The 21,616-nt window shown below is 36.8% G+C and overlaps 3 protein-coding genes across 3 annotated transcripts; 2 read left to right on the forward strand and 1 right to left on the reverse strand.

The window, feature by feature from the left end:
- Positions 1-3,768: 3,768 nt before the first annotated feature.
- LOC107638807 (protein ROOT HAIR DEFECTIVE 3 homolog 2) lies at positions 3,769-13,559 on the forward strand. Its single transcript, XM_016342204.3, has 22 exons — positions 3,769-4,120; positions 6,472-6,538; positions 6,729-6,831; positions 7,123-7,193; positions 7,661-7,724; positions 7,802-7,867; positions 7,958-8,005; positions 8,095-8,157; positions 8,240-8,296; positions 8,560-8,718; positions 8,795-8,863; positions 8,945-9,036; positions 9,552-9,630; positions 9,967-10,132; positions 10,614-10,738; positions 10,833-11,095; positions 11,525-11,621; positions 11,733-11,903; positions 11,988-12,092; positions 12,428-12,522; positions 12,682-12,778; positions 13,006-13,559. Exons 1-22 carry the CDS (start codon positions 3,781-3,783, stop codon positions 13,291-13,293), a joined length of 2,685 nt encoding a protein of 894 aa, XP_016197690.2. The 5' UTR covers positions 3,769-3,780; the 3' UTR covers positions 13,294-13,559.
- Positions 13,560-13,794: 235 nt separating this feature from the next.
- On the forward strand, positions 13,795-17,923 carry LOC107638811 (ADP/ATP translocase ER-ANT1). Its single transcript, XM_088485642.1, has 4 exons — positions 13,795-14,287; positions 15,760-16,045; positions 16,748-17,119; positions 17,461-17,923. The coding sequence occupies exons 2-4, from the start codon at positions 15,782-15,784 to the stop codon at positions 17,734-17,736; spliced, it is 912 nt and encodes a 303-aa protein (XP_088341768.1). The 5' UTR covers positions 13,795-14,287; positions 15,760-15,781; the 3' UTR covers positions 17,737-17,923.
- A 1,165-nt stretch (positions 17,924-19,088) lies between these two features.
- Positions 19,089-21,055, reverse strand: LOC110270890 (ADP/ATP translocase ER-ANT1). The gene is given in 3 exon segments (XM_088484349.1): positions 19,089-19,361; positions 19,703-20,074; positions 20,777-21,055. Coding segments are annotated over 3 exon segments (909 nt in total). The 5' UTR covers positions 21,041-21,055.
- Positions 21,056-21,616: the final 561 nt, after the last annotated feature.

The raw sequence follows: 21,616 nt of genomic DNA on the forward strand, positions 1-21,616 counted from the left end.
CCCTGGCATTCTTTAATCCGAAGGGCAGGACTGTGTAGCAGTACGTGCATTCGGGGGTTATAAACACAGTTTTCTCCTTCTTTGTACTACTGGCTTGGTTTTGGGATCCACGGCTAGCTGGTGGGACATCAGATCTAGGTCTATTCCCAGCATGTCAGTCGGGGTGAATGCGAATAAGTCTCTATTTTATTTTAGGTGTTCTACGAGGTCGCTTTTTAGGTTGAGGGTAGATTCTTGTTGAGGAATGTGAATTCATCTTTGGTTTTCCCTATCTATAGCTTTTCCATGTCTCCCTCTGGTTTTGGTCTGGGCTGATAATCTTGGCGTGCGTCCAAGTCGGCGAGAAAGATTCCTGCTGCGGCTTGGGATTGTTTCCGCAGGGCTAGGTTGGTGTTGTCGCATTCCACTGCAATTTCTCGGTCGTCGTGAAACTTTCCGATAGTTCCGTTGTCGGCTTGAAACTTCATGATAAAGAACTTGATAAATATGGCGGCGGAGAGGTTGTTGATGGTTTTTGTCCTTTACTGCCAGTACCTGGAGGTCCTTTTTTAGCGCTGACTTAGATTTTCCAGTGCATCTTTCCCGGTGATGGAGTTCACTATGATCGTCGGGTCGATTTCTGGGCTTTCCTGCTGAGCCTACCTTATCATTCTGGGATTGCGTCCTTCCCATTCCTGCGATCTCTCCCTTTCAATTTTTTGGGGTTCTCGAAGGATTTTAGCGAACTCCGGGAGTTTGCCATCTCGGATGGCTTGTTCGAGTGCGTCTTTTAAGTAAAAGCAGTCTTGAGTCTTATGTCCATATCCTCTATGATAGTTGTAGTACATGCTTTTATTATCGCTTGTCCGCTCTTTTAGTTGTCGAGCCTTCGGGAGGATGCCTCATTCTTCTATTTGGTGGTAGATCTCCATGATTGGGGTTGTAGGGGCTATAGTTCATGAACTTCCCCACCCTGGGTGGTCGGTTGGGGCGGTGGATTTGTAGTGCTCCTTCGGGTTAACGTTGTCTTTCGGCGGTGGATTATTTTGAGGTGCCGTATTATCGTGCTGCCGTTTTATTGGCTATCAGGATTTGCCTTACCTCTTCGTTATTTATGTATTTCCTTGCAACATTCTGAATTTCATGCATAGTCCAGACTGGTTTGGCGGTAAGGTGCTTTCGAAAATCTTCATTTATGAGCTCATTAGTCAGGCAGAGGCGGGCTACAGAGTCCGTGTACCCGTTGACCGTCAGGCACTCGTCGTTAAACCTGTCGAGGTATTTCCTCATGGGTTCGTCTTGCTTTTGCGTGACTCCGAGCAGGCTGATTGGGTGCTTCGCTTTTGTGATCCTGGTAGTGAACTGTGCCATAAACTTTCTGGATATGTCGTCGAAATTGGCTATCGAGCTATTGGGGAGAGCGTCGAACCACTTGATTGCGAGGCCAACTAGGGTTACTGAGAAGACTTTACACCAAATTGCATAGGTGGCCCCTTCTAAGTTCATCCTGGCCTCAAAGGCCATGAGATGTTCCTATGAGTCCTTCGTTCTCTCGCATTTTATGTCGGTTGGCTTGTCAAAACCCTTTGATAGCTTGGCCTTTAGGATTTTATTGGTGAATGAGGTGGTTTTCATTATCATGTGCTCGCTCCTTGTCCATTTGGAGTTCTGTCGGTGCCTTCTATCGTCGTCGTCGCATCGACACTCTAGCTCTCCAGTGATGCTGCGGTCCCGTTGTTTCCCGAGTCGCCGTTCGAGTGACCTTTTGTTCTTGGTTTTTTGCCGTGATCGACTTCTGGAGGTCGCTTGGCTTGCATGTTCTGGCTGGTATCATTCCTTGGAAGTGACCCAGCCTTCGAGGGTTTATACTCTTTGATAGAGTTCTTTGATTATCTGGATCGCTTTCTCTCTTAGGCTGTTGGTTGCTCTGGTCTTATTGAGTTGGTGATCATCTTCTTTTAGGGGTCGGCTGGCGGTACACGGCGCTGGTTATCCGTCCGTGGGTCGGCAGGAGAACGTCATCTCGTGGTTCGTCCGTCAGGTTCGGTGGGTCTGACTCATGGTGAAGGTTTGAGGATCACTCCTCGAATTCTTCCGTCATGTTGCCAGGACTTGGCAAGTCCCCACAGACAGCGCCAATGTACTAGACTTTGTTAATACGGGTTCTGTGATGGATTATGGACTTGCCGGCCTTGGGTGGTGACTTGAATCGGATCTTGTTGGAATAGTAAAGGATAGTACCTGTAAAGACACTTCGACACTCAAATCATAATGAATCCAAGAGGTATAGGTGAGGGTTAGGAATGTGTCACGTACATGAGGGAGTCCTTGACTCCTTTTATATTGTTTGACGTTGTTATCTTATTTTATTTTGTTAGCTAAGATAAGGAAAGTGTTCAAATTTAAATATTGGTTAGGAGTTTATGGTTAACGAACCAATTTGAGCCACAATAATGACCTGAGCCCGGATAATCGATGGGAGACCCGGGACTAGATCCGGAACAAATTCCATTGCAAACATTCAAGCTCTATAAGCCACTTCCGCCCCTTAAGATGTTTCACTATTAAAAACATGGTTATGGTTATTCTAATAATCCAACATATACTCCAAATGCTAACTAGGAAGAGAGTGTCTACGATTCAAGATCCTTGCCTTAAACTAAGTTTCAGTTAAAGGAACATTAGTTAAAGTTAAAGAGGAGCTATTGTCCCGAACTCATCAAATGATGCCATACTATATGAGCAGATGTATAATCTCTCGGACAATACAAAACAGTTTCAGCTCTTTTTAGGCAACGTAAACATGAGTCATTTTAAGCTAGTGTTGGATAAAATTAAGACTTATATTTACAAAACTTCTTGGTTGCAAAGCCACCAAAGATGCAAATCTTTTACGAGTGAATACTCCATTCGGCCCCTGACAATTATCTCGAAAGGACAACGAGTCCCCAAGAAAAAAAAACACTCAATCCGGTCCCTGATAATTTTTTTTGGGACTGATTAGCCCCTGTGCCAAAAAAAATAACATTGATTTTTTTTAGCACAGGGGCCTCGTTGTCCTTTCGAAGTAATTGTCAGGGGCCGGGTTGGGTTTATTTTTTTTTGTCAGGGGCCGGATTGGGATTTTTTTTGTCAGGGGCCTCGTTGTCTTTCGAGGTAATTGTCAGGGGCTGATTTGGGTTTTTCTCATCTTTTCCGGAACATGCACGTTTCATATCCAAATCCAATTAGAGAAATGGTCAACGGAAAATTTTTTTTCTTTTATTATTTTTAGTCATCAACTCAATTTATTTAATATAATAATTTAATAATATATTTTTAGTTTATATTTTTAAATATTAATAATTAACTACAGACAAAAAATAATAAATTCTACTACCCATCTAGCATTTTTTCTCCAATTATTCAAAACTATAGATGTTTAGTTTTAAATTAAAATAAATGCAATTAAATTGAGAATTATGAAAGTATAGAATAATAATAGACAACTAATTTTTTCAATCAATGTCAGTTAATATTTTTAAATTATTTTATTTGTATTAAATTTTAAATTATATATTTTAATTATAAATTCTAAATAATAAATTTAAATATTAAAGTTGGTTAATATTGATTAACTAAAAGATGATTTATTATAATTTTTTTATATTAATCAAGAACAATAAGGTAAAAGGTAAAATAAGGAAGTAAAAAAGGTAAAAGGAAAAGGAGAATTAAAAAAGAGTAGGTGGTTTGATTGGGTATGGGGATTTGGACGTCAGTGAGTGGCACGTGCGATACAAACAAGAGAGGAGAAGAAGAATGTTGGACCCACTTGTTTCTCTCCTCTCTTCTCTCTTCATTCAAATCAAACCCCAAACAACACTCCTTCGTGTTTCTTGCTCTTTCTCTTTCTCTCTGGGAAGACACACAGAATCTCAAAATCATCTCTCAAGATCAGAGTTTTTTGTTTTTATCCTCTCTCCGACCTTCATTTCTCATCCCATGGACGCCGCCACTGATGATTGCTGCTCCACCCAGCTCATTGACGGCGACGGCGGCTTCAACGTCTCCGGCCTCGATCACTTCATCAGGAACGTCAAGCTTGCAGCTTGCGGACTTTCCTATGCCGTTGTTGCAATCATGGGTCCTCAGAGTAGCGGTATGTTTCTTCGATTTCGTTATCGTGTGATTCATTCTTTCAATTGGTTACTGCTTCTTTGGAAATTTTGATTCTCCAAGATCTTTTCTTTATGTGGATTTAGCTTGGGAAAGTTCCTTTGAACTTGTATTGAAGTGTTTTTGAGTTCGGTTCTGGGAAATTAATTAGGTTGGGTTATTACTGATTGATTTGTTTGATTGAGTTCTGTGAAGTTCTCTGTTTTTGTTTAGGTCTAGTGGTTTTTGGGTTTGGTTCATTGAATTGAAGTTCCTTCCAAGTGATCCTCTTTGTGTTTTGTGGGACTTTGATATTATCGAGGTTGGATCAATGGCTGGTTTGCTTGATTGAGTTTTCTGAGCTACCGTGTGTTTTAGGTCTAGCCCAGTTTGGGTAAACAACTTAAGTTGCAAGCACACATTCATTGCTGAAGAACAGTTATCAACATGATTTGACTACTTTTCAATATTTTTCAAATAAGTCAACATAGATTTGACAAAGTATGACTTTATTTGGATTTCCTTAAAGTAAGTAAGACAAATATGAGCCTTTCATCACAGAGAAAGGCAACTGAACCCATCAATCCAAGCTCACAAGTGATTGAACCCATTGATCTGAGTTCACCAATTTCCAAAACCCACCACAGAGAAGATGATTTGAAAGAACTTCAATAAGCTAAACCCATATCACTAGCCCATATGGGAAGTAGCAGAAGCTTACTTTTTCTGACTTTTGAATTATGAAAAGTTACAGTATGCGTGTTTGGCACTATTTTAAAAAGAACTTTTAACTTCCCCAAAAATTAATTCATAGCTTTTTGAAGAAGTAGAAATATATGACTTCTCCTCTTCGACAAGTCATTCTATCATTTCCGTAGAAAAAATAACCTCAACAAAAAAAAATCTACTTTCATTCTTGGCTCTGTAAAAAAATACTGGAAATACTGGCCCTCCACCACCATTTTCACCCAAGCTAGAAGCATTGGCCTTCCATAATTTTTCACGTAATGATTTATCTGCTGAAAATATTGACCTTCCACCACCATTTTAAAACAATGTTCCAAATCACCTATTGTATATATTCCTTCCAAATTTTTTTTTATCATTTTACCACTCTATTTTTATTATTAAATTTGTATTTAACATCGTGTGTGGTATAAAATCTCAGTTTTAATTTTATTTTTTTCCATGTGATTTTATTTTTATATAGCTGCTATTATTTTTATAGTTAGTTATAGCAAGTTCTTGACCCAATAAAAGAGGAGGAAATTCTAATAGAAGTAAAAAAAAAATAAAAAACAGCAACAAAATATACATTGACACACATTTCACATTTATTTTTTATTTTTATCTACCATATCATACACAATAAAACAGCAAACACTAACTACACAATAATTTCTTTGGCATTGCCATAAAGATTATTGTGAATTAAAATTTTATTACTATTTACCACATACAAAAACACCGTTATGGGTGAAGTGAAGTAGAACCAGTTTCTACCTAAAAAATGGAACTAATAAGAGAGCAAATAAAGAATTAATTACCTAAACAATTGTAATCTTAGTGATTAGGTTATAGAAAATCAACATTCAATATTGAAAAGTATTTGTTATCATCGTTGTTTTAATATCCATTTTTTGTGGAAAAAAAATGTATTTTTTGAGTTATTTATCCAAATGCTACAACCTTAAAAGTTGCAAGTTATAATTTTAGAGAGAAAGGAATGGAAGGGAAGGATTTGAAGAACTAAAAATAAAAACTCACAATGAATCCCCTTAAGGGTCCCTATTTCCTTTAACTTTTGCTGGCAGTGAGCAGATGGCCAAAGAGAAACAGACAAAAGAACATTAGTCATAAGCCTTATCAATTTTACGATAAATTTGAATCAACCAATATCACTGCATAATATTCAGGTCGACCCAAAACTATAATCTTGTTTCAGAGTGAACCATGATAAACTGCACTCGAGGAGAGGACATGCCTAATTCTCCCAAATAACCTCCGAAAGATTGCCCCACAGGAAAGTTGTAACCTTATAGTTTTTCGCCCTTAATCTAAAAATAACTTCGTTAGATATACTCGTATACAGCTGAGGAGAAAAAATAATGTAAGTTCTGTGTTCTTTGAATGCAGCAAAGGCAACTTAAAAACTCTTATTATTTTTTCATTGTTAACTGGTGATCTCATCTTCCATATTTCATTTTCCAGTGTTAAGTTAGGTGCATTTTCTTAGCTGTACTCCCTCTTCATCTCTCTCACACACACATACAGACACAACAACACACACACACACACATGCCCAAATAGACTTCTGTGATATAATCTTATGCTTTTACTTAATTATCTGAGCAGGGAAGAGCACCTTAATGAACCATCTTTTCCACACAAGCTTCAGGGAGATGGATGCTTTCAAAGGAAGGTTGGGTTCTGAAATTATTGACTTGGTATTGTGGACAGTAAAAGGAACATTACAAGGAAAATAGGGGTGCGTTGGGGGCTGGGGAGTATAAAGAAAGGATGGAAACTGGATGTCATTTGTCATCATCTATAATGCAGTCTATTGTGTCTTAGTTATTTTAAAAGAATTTTTGAATACTGTATTCTTGCAGATCTCAAACAACTAAGGGCATTTGGATAGCAAAGTGTGTGGGGATTGAACCTTGCACAATTGCTATGGATTTAGAGGGTACTGATGGAAGGGAGAGGGGTGAGGTATGTCAGTTTATATTTTTTGTTTCTCCATTTCCTGTGCATTGTTATGCAACTGGCACTTGTCCATGCATAATTGCATATGATCACAAATTTCGAGCCCTAGCTTTTCCTCTACTAACAAATCTCTCTCACTTTCCTGCTTTTTTGTTTTTAAATGTAAATGAGGATGTCTCAACCCGGGTTTGAACCGAGGACATCTTTCCTGCATTTTTATTGATGTGCATTTGATACATATAATATCTTAATTCATATTTGTTTTGTTTTGTTTTTCTTTTTTAAATTAACTTCCAGGATGATACTGCTTTTGAGAAACAGAGTGCTCTTTTTGCTTTGGCAATATCAGATATTGTTCTGATTAATATGTAAGTTACTAGTATAGATCATTGCTTTATTTAATTGGTCAAACGGATCAGAGTATTGGGCAAACAGACTTACACTTAGTAATTTCATGAAGCCTTTGAAAATTACATTGCTCAATAAATACCTAGGTAGAGTTGCAAATTGCTTGGTCTATCTTGGTGCTATACCAGTATCCTTAAAGCTGGACGGCCTGGCTAACTAAATCGCGAACTGGACCCCTTTTGGGGTTCCATTAACTGGAAAAAAAAAAACCAGTGGTAAAAGATTAGAATAATCAATCAAGAACTGACATGTTCTTAGCAGCCCATCCAAATCCTTTCTTACCTTCCTTTGGGTCAAATTAGTGTAAAAAGAACTTAAATGTCGTAAAAAGAACTTAAATGTCATGGGTTATGAAACCTTGTAGTAGATATATCAAAACAACTTTCAGTCCCTTCAACATTTATTGAAGGTTTTATTTTATTCACAGGTGGTGTCATGATATTGGTCGGGAGCAAGCAGCCAATAAACCACTTTTAAAAACAGTTTTTCAGGTAGTTTCCAGCGATGATTTTCCTTCTTGTTGATTTGAGTATGAATTTTCATATAATGGCCTTTCTTTTATCCGTAGGTCATGATGCGTCTATTCAGTCCCCGCAAGACAACATTGCTTTTTGTTATACGTGATAAAACAAGGGTAACACTTTTATCTTTTCTTGGGAATATACCATTGCGTATGTTTATAATTCTACTTAATATTTTAGCATTCTTTTGGCTGTATATGTAGACCCCACTTGAAAATTTGGAGCCTATTCTAAGAGAAGATATTCAAAAGGTATTATTTCCTTTTATTTTCCAAGGATTTTCCTTTGTTGTCTCTTCTTTCCATCATCTGAAATTATTAACGCGGTATGAATTTGTCAGATTTGGGATGCAGTTCCAAAACCCCAAGCTCATAAACATACTCCTCTCAGTGAATTTTTCAATGTAAGAGGATCTGTCTGTCTGTCTTCTCTTTAATGATTCAAAGTATATATCTAATTATTGATTAATGATTCTTCAAATAAAGGTGGAGGTTACTGCTTTGTCAAGCTATGAAGACAAGGAAGAAAAGTTCAAAGAGGAGGTACCCTTTCCTGAAATAGGAGTTCTGTAGGATTTTATGCATGCTTGTTTGTTTGTCATTTTGGAGTACTTTAGTAGTTCAGTATTTATTGCCATTAGACTGGGTTTTGACTATTTTTGCCTATAAATATCTATGCAAATAAATGATGTTTAAACATTTCTGCATTGAACATTTTCTGTTTTATTCTTTGTTCACTTTATTTTTTGGTTTTTCTGCTTCTCCGCGGGCCAACGTGGATCACAGTGTTACACTTACTCATACAGGTTGCACAACTACGGCAGCGTTTCTTCCATTCTATAGCTCCTGGAGGTCTTGCTGGTGATCGACGTGGTGTTGTGCCTGCTTCTGCCTTTTCTATTAGTGCACAGCAAATATGGAAAGTCATCCGAGAGAACAAGGACCTTGATCTTCCGGCTCATAAGGTTTGTTATTAGCTTATGTTTGGGATGTGACATTGGTTTGATCTTCTTATTGATTTGGCTTCTTTTCCATAAATAGGTAATGGTTGCAACTGTGCGTTGTGAAGAGATTGCTGATGAAAAGCTTAGCTGCTTACGCTCTGATGAGGTGCTTATCCATATCCTTCTATTGCAAGTTAAATTAGTTGTTTTTATAATAAGTAGTCATAACGTGAATGATTTGGCCCAGGGTTGGTTGGAATTGGAGGAAGCTGTTCAATCAGGTCCAGTACGAGGTTTTGGGGAAAAGCTGAGCTCCATTATTGATGCCTATCTTTCACAGTAAGTTTCAGATGCGGGAGTTTAGTATTCAAAGATATTCTTGTGTTTGGTAGCTATAATTAAGAGCTTTTCCTACCGATTCTAATGTTACATGCTAATCACAACCATTGAAATGTAGTAATTTTTTGAATTAAATTGAGATACATTTCGTTACTGGATCACTCAGAAGGGTAACACTGCTTTGCTATAGTCTTTACCTTATTCAGAGTTTGTATGATGTAATGATGTGAAAAGAGAATAAAATAAAAAAGTGGATTATGGCCTTTCCAATCTTTTCAAAAGCTTAATAGGTTTGAATCTTTCGAATAGTAGCACTTCCAATGGAATAAAAATTTTGGGGGGGGGGGGGATTCATTCCACTTGGGTAGAGAAGGATTCAGCTTGTCATTGAAGCTTAAATATTTAGTTGATGTTGTATTACATTTAGACATCATTGTTTTGGGTAATTTAATCACCTTATACAGTTCCAGAGTTCCAGTCTTTCTTTTTATGTGGATAACATCTGATTTCAACAGATATGATGAGGAGGCAATATTCTTTGATGAATCTGTGAGAAATGCAAAACGAAAGCAATTAGAATCCAAGGCATTGGATGTAAGACTGTCTGCTATCTTTTAATTGCTTTATTGATTTATTTCTATTCATTTAGACTAAACTTCAATACTGGCAATATGGGTTGTCTAAATGATTCTATAACCCGGTATTCTAAAATCTTAAGGTAAGCAAATGAGTTCATATCATATAAAAGTAACAATGCGGCAACATTCTTTAATATACACAAGTGCACTTGGTTATTGATCAGAAAATAAGTAGTGAAAACGATGGACTGTGCTGAAAAATTGTTAAGGGCTTCTGAAGACGGACAGAGTGTCCATATTGTGTGTGATACACAAAATTTATATGATCTTTTTTTTTCCCTCAACTTTTCAGTTTGTATACCCTGCTTATACAACATTGCTGGGGCACCTACGTTCTAAAGCTGTAGATGATTTTAAGGCTAAGCTAGAGCAATCACTGAACAACGGAGAAGGATTTGCTTCATCTGTTCGCATGTGGACTGAGTCTATTATGCTAGAGTTTGAAAAAGGATCTGCTGGTAAATAGTCTGATAGAATGCCTTCTTTGCATATACATTGTCACCTGTTACTTTATTTGCATGTTCTAGAATTTATTGCCAAATCTCAAATGCTATGTTTCCCACCGTTATAGTTAATAATACATCACTCCACACATATGGAGAATTCAAGTACTTTAAATGGAGAAAAAATCAATAAGCAGTAACATTTGTTTGATTTATATCAAGTTCTTTAAAGATTTGGATGGTATCAGTTTCCTTTTCATTGTGTCAAGGACGTATATGAATCATTAATGATAGATACTTTTTTATGTTCCTATTTTCTCAAATGAGTTACATTAGCATCTTATGCTCGTATTTTCTCACATTAAAGATACATATTCTCTCATATGGATTTACTTGAAATCTCCTTTTTTTCTTGGTAATCATGTAAAACTTTCATATTGCTGGTGAAGTGCTCACTTCTATTTGGTGCTTTTGTAATTTTGTTTGTACTTTCCAGATGCTGCTGTGAGACAGGCTAGTTGGAGTGCATCAAAAGTCAGAGACAAACTGCATCGCGATATTGAGTCACATGCTTCAACTGTGCGTGACACAAAGTTATCAGAAATAACAACTAAATTTGAGGTAATGGTATCATCACTTCATAAGAGATTAGTCATTTGATGATGTTTCATATCTCTCTGTCAAACACTGAAAGGGAGACCTTTTTTTTGGGCAGAAACAATTGGCCAAGGCCCTGATTGAGCCAGTGGAGTCACTATTTGAAGCAGGTGGAAAAGACACTTGGGTTTCAATAAGGAAGCTTCTTAAACGTGAGACTGAAGCTGCCGTATCAGAACTTTCAGCTTGTATTTCTGGTTTTGAATTGGATGAAGAAACAGTTGAAAGAATGCAACAAAGCTTAAGGGACTATGCAAAACAAATAGTGGAAAATAAAGCAAAAGAAGAGTCAGGAAAGATTCTGATTCGCATGAAGGATAGGTAACAATATTCTAAATATAAATCTTGTCAATTCTTTAATCTATGTACCAAGATGTGTCTGTATTGCAATTTGCTAGATTTATTTTATAAATTGATTGATTTTGGAGTTTGGGAATTGGATAGTAGTAAGGATTGAAACTAGTCATGATGCTTTGCTAAGTATTTGTGAAGTCCTTGAATGATATAGGAGTGCCAGAATTTTTCAAGCAAGAGGATGTTATTGTCAGTGCCAGAATTTTTCAGGACAAGAAATTAGGATAAATTATTAAAAATAAAACTTGCTCGTTACGTTGGCAGTGAATCCTAACCTAGCAGGATAAGGCCTGTTGTTATTGTCTTTTGTCCCCATTTGTTTTTGCTTTTGTTTTTGTAGGATGCCTGTAGTATAGTATTTATCTGGAAGCTTACTGGTATTGTGGTACTTTTCAGATTCTCTACTGTGTTCAATCATGATGCTGATTCACTCCCTAGAGTGTGGACTGGGAAAGAAGATATCAGAGCTATTACTAGGGATGCTCGCTCTGCGGTAATTAATAGCCAATTTGATGATAAATTTTCAGCTTGCCTATACTTGCAAGTATGTTAGAAATCACTTCATTTAGCACCATTTAATGTTTTTTCTACTGCCTTGTATCAGTCGCTGAAGCTTCTATCAGATATGGCTGCTATACGCTTGGAGGATGAGAAGCCAGATCACATTGAAAATGTACTTCAGTCATCTCTCATTGATAGACCTGCTGGTGCAATATCTTCCCAAAATAGAATTGAAGGGCCTACAGATCCACTGGCTTCAAGCACGTGGGAGGAGGTACAACTATATGCGAATATTTGTGGTATTCCTGTTAATGTTGTAGAGAAAGCTATTATTTCTGAGCATCTGTTATAAATGTAGGTTCATCCAAAAGACACACTTATCACTCCGGTGCATTGCAAGTCCTTGTGGAGACAGTTCCAGGGAGAAACTGAATATACAGTTACCCAGGCTATTTCAGCTCAGGTAAAAGCATAAAAAACTATTCTTCACTTTAACTTTTCCCCCCTTACCTTTCTTAACTGAACCTTTGGTGCAATTTTAAACTTCTAATCGAATTGTCTGCTTATAAGTATTCCCTGATTGTTAATGTTTTGGCTAAAATTAGGGTCTGTATGGTAAATATATGCTGTGTGTTAGTTACTGAGAAAGAGGGGATGGTTTTTACATAGTGTGCAAATTATAATATTGGACTACAATTTCTTTTGCTGGACAGAAAAATCCTATAAAAAGCTGAATTGGTATTAGTTATTGGAGTAACATCTATAATCCTTTTTTCGTTGTTTTGGTTGTGGGTTCAGGAGGCCTACAAGAGGAGTAACAATTGGCTACCTCCTCCATGGGCAATAATGGCTATGGTCATCCTTGGTTTTAATGAATTTATGCTGCTTCTAAAGTAAGTCATCACCTAAGTCTGAACCGTATCTTTGTTGTTATCATAATTAGAGTTTATCTAATTAGCTGATTATCCGAGACAATTCTCTTCATAATTGTGGAATGGATTGGAACCTATTTCCCTCTGTTTAATAGTTTTCTGACTTTACGCGTGAAACAGAAATCCTCTCTACCTGATGATTATATTTGTTGCCTATCTAATCGGGAAGGCCCTTTGGGTACAAATGGACATAGCTGGCGAATTTCGGCATGGCGCGGTATGATTGGACTTCCTCTTTCACTCTTCTCCTGAATTGGGATTCTCTATTCTCTCTAATATTTTGTTTGAAGGGTGTGTTTGCGAGTTTTGAATTTTCTCGCAAACTTTGTTCCCCAATTTTTTTTTTTGATCTTAATTTACAATGTTGGAAATGATTTGTAAAAGCAGTAACTAACATAAGAGCGAGCTAGTGAGATGATGTCAGTTACCATGTTTTCTTTGCAGCTTCCTGGTCTTCTATCCCTTTCGTCGAAGTTTGTGCCGACAATTATGAACATTCTTAAACGTCTCGCTGAAGAAGCTCAGGCGAACTCGACACCTGGAGGGTCAGAATCACAAAATGCAGATGCTCCGGTATCAAGAAATCAAATGCAAAATTCTGATAGGGTATCAAGCACGCTCTCCAATTCTTCTGTATCCAGTGTTGGCTCATCTGGCATTGATCAAGAATACTCATCACCAAACTTGTCTCAAAGACGAAGAACAAACCTTCCAGAAGCTGAATTTTCTTGAGGGTTATTGTTATAGCATTCAAATAGGATCCATGTATCAGTTACGTTTTCTTTCCAGTGTCAGTTTTGCATTTTATTTTATTTTATTTTTTGGGTATACAGCATCAGTTTTTTGTTTACTTTATCTACGTTACTCTTCCTTTCTATTAATATTTATGCGTTATAGCTTGTAATTATCAGAAAATATATGAAGGGGAGGAACCCCTATTGGGGTTCAAGTTCAACTATTCAATAATATATGGAAGTCATATCAAAGACCGTTAAAAATAATTAAATAATACGAGCGTTCAGTTTGTTAAAAACTTAAAATTATTAGCTATTACTATTAGTGAAGATATGTTTAAATAATATTCAGAGCCAAGATTTTCATTTTGGGTATTACTGTTAATATCCTTACGATACATATTACCGTGAAAAATGATATATATTCAATCTTATTCTTTATTAAAAAATCTGCATGTAGTGAGAATATATGATATCTTTTCAATTATATTTTTTATCCGTCAGAATATTAATTCACTCAAACAGCGTAACACCTCTGCCCCTTTCTCTTCTCTCTCACTCTCACACCAAAATGAATCTCTAATTTCATCCAATTAATCCTATCAGGACAAACACCGCCGCTACGTCAGCCCCCAGCCGCCGCCACTCTTCTCTTCATCACCGTTTCTGTGCTTGTTGTGAAATCCCACCAGCCACCGTCACCCCAGCCCGCCTCTGTGATCGTCGTCGTCGGCAGTGACAGAGGGTGCCATCGTCATCGTCGTCCTCGATCCTCTTCTCCTCTACATCACGCAAACGGTTACTCAATCCTCTTCAAGGGCGTCCTCTCCTCCGTGAATCTCTGCCCGGGGCCTCGCCTGGAATCTGCGTCCTCTCCTCCGTGAATCTCTGCCCGGGGCCTCGCCTGGAATCTCTGCTCGGGGCCTCGCCGTTGCAAACTGATCCTCTTCTGAGCTTACTGTCACCGCCGTTCCTCCCTCACCGTGTCTCTAGTAAGCCGCTGCTTCTTCAGTTTCGATTTTTAAGATTATGGCTTCTGACTTGATTTTTTTTTACTAGATTCTGAGTTGGGATTGTGTTCTGAGTTAGGTTGTTGCTTAATGTGATTCTGAATTTAGTATGGATTGTTTCACTTAGTTTTTCTGTTTCTGGATTTTTTGTATTTGGAGGATGAGTTGTTTATATTATGAGTTTTTGTTGTTGAAAATCATTGATTTTGTTGAACCTAGTTAGGATTTGGTTAGTTATAAGAGGCTTGTTGCATTCTAATGGCCATTTCAGGCAGATGCAAGTGTCGAGATTTAGGAGCACGCAGTGGTCTTCCATATCGTGTTGATGACCCACGCATGCTTCCTTCCTACAGTAGATTTTCTTCCCGTTATGTTTTTTTCCACAATAAGTGATTTCATCAATGTCTTTTTCAATTGAATTGTATATTAGCAACCCAAAAAGGATAATTGAATTATATATTAAGAGAATTGACGTTGAATAATTAGCCTTGACTTGACAATGTTGCTTGCAAGATCTTTAATTTCTAGCAGTTTGAGTGGAAATTCTTTGTCTCGTTTAGTTGTTTTAAAGTCATCAATAAATTTAGTAAAAATTAAGCCATTTAGTTTTCAATTTAACTCAATCAGAATACTATCAATGAATTTTTCGCCTTCAATTTTTATTATATCTTATATTTTTATATACTAATGGATATTTTATAGTAATATGCATTACTCTATAATGGTCATAATCATAATAATACATTCTTTAAAGAACAATATTTAAAATTGTGAAATTGTGAACTTTTAATACTAAATTATGAATAATTTATTATGTAAAATTGTAAAATTTTGAATTTTATTAAGTTAGAAATTATTGAATTTATATATTTAAAGTTTTATATATAGGTTTTTTATTAATTTTATTTAATATTTAATTAAACCGGTTGAACTCCGGTTGAATCTTTGAACCAGTGAACCAGTGACTCTATCGGTTCATTGACCGATTTGGTTCTCGTAACCTTGGTTCTAAAGTACTTGTTATAATTGTAGTACTATTTTAATTTATTATGTGTTTTGAGGTTGAAATTGTTAATTTTGAATGCGTATATTTGAGTAAATATATATATTATATATGATATATATACATATTTTAAAAAAAAATTGTAATAGGTAAACTCTTACAAGTCTATGAGTCGAGTCTAGGTCAGTTTCACGAGTTTTAAACTCGCGAGTTTGACAATCTTGAGTGCAAGATATTAAAGGCTTCATTCCACTTTGGTGTGCTTGATAAATGCAACTTCCATGTTATTGGTAATCCTAAATTTTTCAACCATTTTGCTTTCCATTCTACTTGCTTATTCTTCTCTTGTGAAATTCATCCTGTTTTTGCTCTAGGAATGTATGTAATAGTTTAATGCTTTGAGATTTTATCTTTCTTGTTTTTCTGTTTTTATTTTCTTTACACCTTTCAGATCAGACAGAAGAGGAGGAAAAATGGTGAAATCATCACAATATGAAAGATTCTCAAAGGATTTTGTAATGGGAGGGGTAGCAGCAATCATATCGAAGAGTGCCGTGGCACCAATCGAGAGAGTGAAACTTCTATTGCAAAACCAAGCTGAAATTATTAAAAGAGGGCAACTCAAGAAACCATACATGGGTGTGTGTGATGGATTTAAGAGGGTGTTTGCAGAAGAGGGTGTCATTGCCTTTTGGAGAGGTAACCAGGCCAATGTCATCCGATACTTCCCTACACAGGTGAGTTATTCACTTCATTGACATCTTGATTGGTATTAGACAACTCTAGACCCTTCTCAAGTTTGTGAAGTAAATAGGTCATGGTTCATTGTAATCTTCCACAGTTTTTATTACTTTTCCATGTATCTCTTAGTAATATAGATAAAATAAGGAAGTGGAAATAGAAAATATAGCATGGATCTGGCATGTGCTGCATTTGTATCCATCCTGTATTGAGTTCGGTCTGCACAAGCATCCCGCATTAACGCAGGATCCGGGGAAGGGCCGCATCCAAAGTGTGTAATATACGCAGTTTAACATGATATTTATATTAGTAGCTGTTTCCACGCTTGAACCCGTGACCTTAAGATCACACGGAGACAACTCTATCATTTCTCTAAGAGGAAATATGTTATTCTATTACATTTTGGTGGGATGATGCAAATATGTGTTGTAATACCCAATCTCATTTTTCTGAAATGTGTCCAGTTTGTTTGCAATTAACATTGGAAGCCTTCTATGTGCTTTTATTGTCAATGCATGTCTAATAGCATCAGCAAGGTATTGGCACTAAAATCAAATAATGGTCAATACATATGGAAGACTATTTGTTTTTACTGTTGTATATTCCCATCAATAATGTGATTGTGTATCAACTTTCAAATAATGGTTTTCTGTGTTTGTTTGAAATAATGTTTGAGCAAACAGTTGATTGGTCTATAGGCTTTCAATTTTGCATTCAAAGGTTACTTCAAAAGCATTTTTGGGCAATCCAAAGAGAGAGATGGGTACATTAAGTGGTTTGCTGGAAATGTGGCTTCAGGAAGTGCCGCGGGAGCAACTACTTCACTGCTTCTTTATCATTTAGATTATGCACGAACACGATTGGGCACTGATGCATTGGAGTGCCGTGCTACCGGTCAGCGCCAGTTTAAGGGGCTAGTTGATGTGTACCGTAAAACCTTGTTAAGTGATGGAGTTGTTGGCTTGTACAGGGGATTTGGGGTGTCAATAGTGGGAATCACAATGTATCGAGGGATGTATTTCGGGATTTATGACACCGTGAAGCCTATCATTTTAGTTGGGCCTTTCGAGGTAAGAAGTACTTATATTTTTGAACGAGAGCTCAATGTTTCACAATGAATAGGAAAAGTTCTAGTTGATACTTGATGCTTTAACTGAAAATTCTTATGGTATCTTGACAAGTAGTCTGATTAGTCTGTTTCAGTTTAACAATAATATGTGGGTCCAATGTTGAAGTGACCCTTGATTAAGCAGGTTTCCATGATGATCAAACCCTTGAGTTTGAGTATTCATCTTCAGGACATTTAGCAAGTCAGATAACAGTATTTCAGATGACTAGTCACTTAGCACTAGTTCAGTTCTTTGATGATCCTTCTTTCTAATTTGAGCCTTTCTCATTTATTTCTCCACAGGGAAATTTCTTTGCTAGTTTCTTCTTAGGTTGGAGCATTACAACATCAGCTGGGGTTTGTGCATACCCGTTCGACACACTGCGTCGGAGAATGATGCTAACATCTGGACAACCAAACAAGTATTATAACGCAAGGCATGCATTTCGTGAGATTATTCGTCAAGAGGGTTTTTTAGCTCTATTCCGAGGTGTTACCGCAAATATGCTTCTTGGTGTCGCAGGAGCTGGGGTGCTTGCTGGATATGATCAGCTCAACTGCTTCTCATCTAGGCACTAGTATGCAGGTTCTGAGGGAGAAATACAATTTGAACCTAGAAAACCTATTTACCATTTAACTTGACTTCAAAGTGCAATTCATTTATATTCTGGACTGGGAGACATTCATTATTTTGTTAACACAATTCATTTACTTTTTATAGGAGATAAAATGATAGAAGATAAATATTAGCATATTGTTTATTCTTATATACGTACTCAATTTCTAAACTTTAATCATTGTGTATCGGATAATATTTCAAGATTTTGACCAATGAGCTTATGAAATAAAATGAAGAGAATAAACCAAAGCGAGGCTGCCATTGATCAGGAAGTAAAAACTGTTATGATTAGGAAGATAAACAGCAACAAGTGGAATCGTACTACTGGAGCAAATAATTGAAGAACCCAAAGAGCTTAAAATTATTGATTCTTGGTGGTACATGTTTAGTTTTCATCATCTTGGTCTTCTTCAGGGGAGGCATCTTGGTACTGCTGATACTCTGCAACAAGATTGTTCATTTTGCTCTCCGCTTCGGTGAACTCCATCTCATCCATTCCTTCTCCAGTGTACCAGTGCAAGAAGGCCTTTCTTCTGAACATGGCAGCAAACTGCTCACCCACTTTTGTTGGCAATTCAACTTCCATACAAGAGATGTTCAGAAGAGTGAGCGAGCAGTTTGCTGCCATGTTCAAAAGAAAGGCTTTCTTGTAATGGTACACTTTTGTTGGCAATTCAACTTCCATACAAGAGATGTTCAGTAGAGTGAGCGAGCAGTTTGCTGCCATGTTCAGAAGAAAGGCCTTCTTGCAATGGTACACTGGAGAAGGAATGGATGAGATGGAGTTCACCGAAGCGGAGAGCAACATGAAGGATCTTGTTGCAGAGTATCAGCAGTACCAAGATGATGAAAGCTGAACATGTACCACCAAGCACCATTAATCAATAATTTTAAGCTCTTTGAGTTCTTCAATTATTTGCTCCAGTAGTACGATTCCACTTGTTGCTGTTTATCTTCCTAATCATAATAGTTTTAGTTTTTACTTCCTGATCAATGTCAGCCTCGTTTTGGTTTATTCTCTTCATTTTCTTTCATAAGCTCATTGGTCAAAATCTTGAAATACTATCCGATACACAATGATTAAGGTTTAGAAATTGAGTATGTATATCAGAATAAACAATATGCTAATATTTATCTTCTATCATTTTATCTCCTATAAAAAAGTAAATGAATTGTGTTAAGAAAATAATAGATGTCAAACCATGTATAATATTCACAGTCCAGAATATAAATGAATTGCACTTTGAAGTCAAGCTAAATGGTAGATAGGTTTTCTAGGTTCAAATTGTATTTCTCTCTCAGAACCTGCATACTAGTGCCTAGATGAGAAGCACAACTGATCATATCCAGCGAGCACCCCAGCTCCTGCGACACCAAGGAGCATATTTGTAGTAACACCTCGGAATAGAGCTAAAAAACCCTCTTAACGAACAATCTCACGAAATGCATGCCTTGCGTTATAATACTTGTTTGGTTGTCCAGATGTTAGCATCATTCTCCGACGCAGTGTGTCGAACGGGTATGCACAAACCCCTGCTGATGTTGTAATGCTCCAACCTAAGAAGAAACTAGCAAAGAAATTTCCCTGTGGAGAAATAAATGAGAAAGGCTCATATTAGAAAGAAGGATCATCAAAGAACTGAACTAGTGCTAAGTGACTAGTCATCTGAAATACTGTTATCTGACTTGCTAAATGTCCTGAAGATGAATACTCAAACTCAAGGGTTTGATCATCATGGAAACCTGCGTAATCAAGGGTCACTTCAACATTGGACCCACATATTATTGTGAAACTGAAACAGACTAAACAGACTAATTGTTAAGATACCATAAGAATTTTCAGTTAAAGCATCAAGTATCAACTAGAACTTTTCCTATTTATTGTGAAACATTGAGCTCTCGTTCAAAAATATAAGTACTTCTTACCTTGAAAGGCCCAACTAAAATGACAGGCTTCACGGTGTCATAGATCCCGAAGTACATTCCTCGGTACATTGTGATTCCCACTATTGACACCCCAAATCCCCTGTACAAGCCAACAACTCCATCACTTAACAAGGTTTTACGGTACACATCAACTAGCCCCTTAAACTGGCGCTGACCGGTAGCACAGCACTCCAATGCATCAGTGCCCAATCGTGTTCGTGCATAATCTAAATGATAAAGAAGCAGTGAAGTAGTTGCTCCTGCGGCACTTCCTGAAGCCACATTTCCAGCAAACCACTTAATGTACCCATCTCTCTCTTTGGATTGCCCAAAAATGCTTTTGAAGTAACCTTTGAATGCAAAATTGAAAGCCTATAGACCAATCAACTGTTTGCTCAAACATTATTTCAAACAAACACAGAAAACCATTATTTGAAAGTTGATACACAATCACATTATTGATGGGAATATACAACAATAAAAACAAATAGTCTTCTATATGTATTGCCCATTATTTGATTTTAGTGCCAATACCTTGCTGATGCTATTAGACATGCATTGACAATAAAAGCACATAGAAGGCTTCCAGTGTTAATTGCAAACAAACTGGACACATTTCAGAAAAATGAGATTGGGTATTACAACACATATTTGCATCATCCCACCAAAATGTAATAGAATAACATATTTCCTCTTAGAGAAATGATAGAGTTGTCTCCGTGTGATCTTAAGGTCACGGGTTCAAGCGTGGAAACAACTACTAATATAAATATCATGTTAAACTGTGTACATTACACACTTTGGATGCGGCCCTTCCCCGGACCCTGCGTTAATGCGGGATGCTTGTGCAGACCGAACTCAATACAAGATGGATACAAATGCAGCACATGCCAGATTCATGCTATATTTTCTATTTCCACTTCCTTATTTTATCTATATTACTAAGAGATACATGGAAAAGTAATAAAAACTGTGGAAGATTACAATGAGCCATGACCTATTTACTTCACAAACTTGAGAAGGGTCTAGAGTTGTCTAATACCAATCAAGATGTCAATGAAGTGAATAACTCACCTGTGTAGGGAAGTATCAGATGACATTGGCTTGGTTACCTCTCCAAAAGGCAATGACACCCTCTTCAGCAAACACCCTCTTAAATCCATCACACACACCCATGTATGGTTTCTTGAGTTGCCCTCTTTTAATAATTTCAGCTTGGTTTTGCAATAGAAGTTTCACTCTCTCGATTGGTGCCATGGCACTCTTCGATATGATTGCTGCTACCCCTCCCATTACAAAATCCTTTGAGAATCTTTCATATTGTGACGATTTCACCATTTTTCCCCTCTTCTGTCTGATCTGAAAGGTGTAAAGAAAATAAAAATAGAATAACAAGAAAGATAAAATCTTAAAGCATTAAATTATTACATACATTCCTAGAGCAAAAACAGGATGAATTTCACAAGAGAAGAATGAGCAAGTAGAATGGAAAGCAAAATGGTTGAAAAATTTAGGATTACCAATAACATGGAAGTTGCATTCATCAAGCACACCAAATTGGAATGAAGCCTTTAATATCTTGCACTCAAGATTGTCAAACTCGCGAGTCTAAATAAACTCGTGAAACTGACCTAGACTCGACTCATAGACTTGTAAGAGTTTACCTATTACAATTTTTTTTTAAAAATATGTATATATCATATATAATATATATATTTACTCAAATATACGCATTTAAAATTAACAATTTCAACCTCAAACACATAATAAATTAAAATAGTACTACAATTATAACAAGTACTTTAGAACCAAGGTTACGAGAACCGGACCGGTTAATGAACCGATAGAGTGACTGGTTCACTGGTTCAAAGGTTCAACCGGAGTTTAATCGGTTTAATTAAATATTAAATAAAA

This window comes from Arachis ipaensis, chromosome B4 (assembly GCF_059453495.1).
Source record: "Arachis ipaensis isolate K30076 ecotype BB chromosome B4, ASM5945349v1, whole genome shotgun sequence".
NCBI lineage: Eukaryota > Viridiplantae > Streptophyta > Magnoliopsida > Fabales > Fabaceae > Arachis > Arachis ipaensis.

Excerpts from the sequence above, each read along its gene's own strand:
- LOC107638811 (XM_088485642.1), top strand. The coding sequence starts at position 15,782 with ATGGTGAAATCATCACAATATGAAAGATTCTCAAAGGATTTTGTAATG. Across the intron at positions 16,046-16,747 it reads TCCGATACTTCCCTACACAG|GCTTTCAATTTTGCATTCAA; the intron begins GTGAGTTATTCA and ends ATTGGTCTATAG. Across the intron at positions 17,120-17,460 it reads TTTTAGTTGGGCCTTTCGAG|GGAAATTTCTTTGCTAGTTT; the intron begins GTAAGAAGTACT and ends ATTTCTCCACAG.
- LOC107638807 (XM_016342204.3), top strand. The coding sequence starts at position 3,781 with ATGTTGGACCCACTTGTTTCTCTCCTCTCTTCTCTCTTCATTCAAATC. Across the intron at positions 8,158-8,239 it reads CTCTCAGTGAATTTTTCAAT|GTGGAGGTTACTGCTTTGTC; the intron begins GTAAGAGGATCT and ends CTTCAAATAAAG. Across the intron at positions 10,133-10,613 it reads GTTTGAAAAAGGATCTGCTG|ATGCTGCTGTGAGACAGGCT; the intron begins GTAAATAGTCTG and ends TGTACTTTCCAG.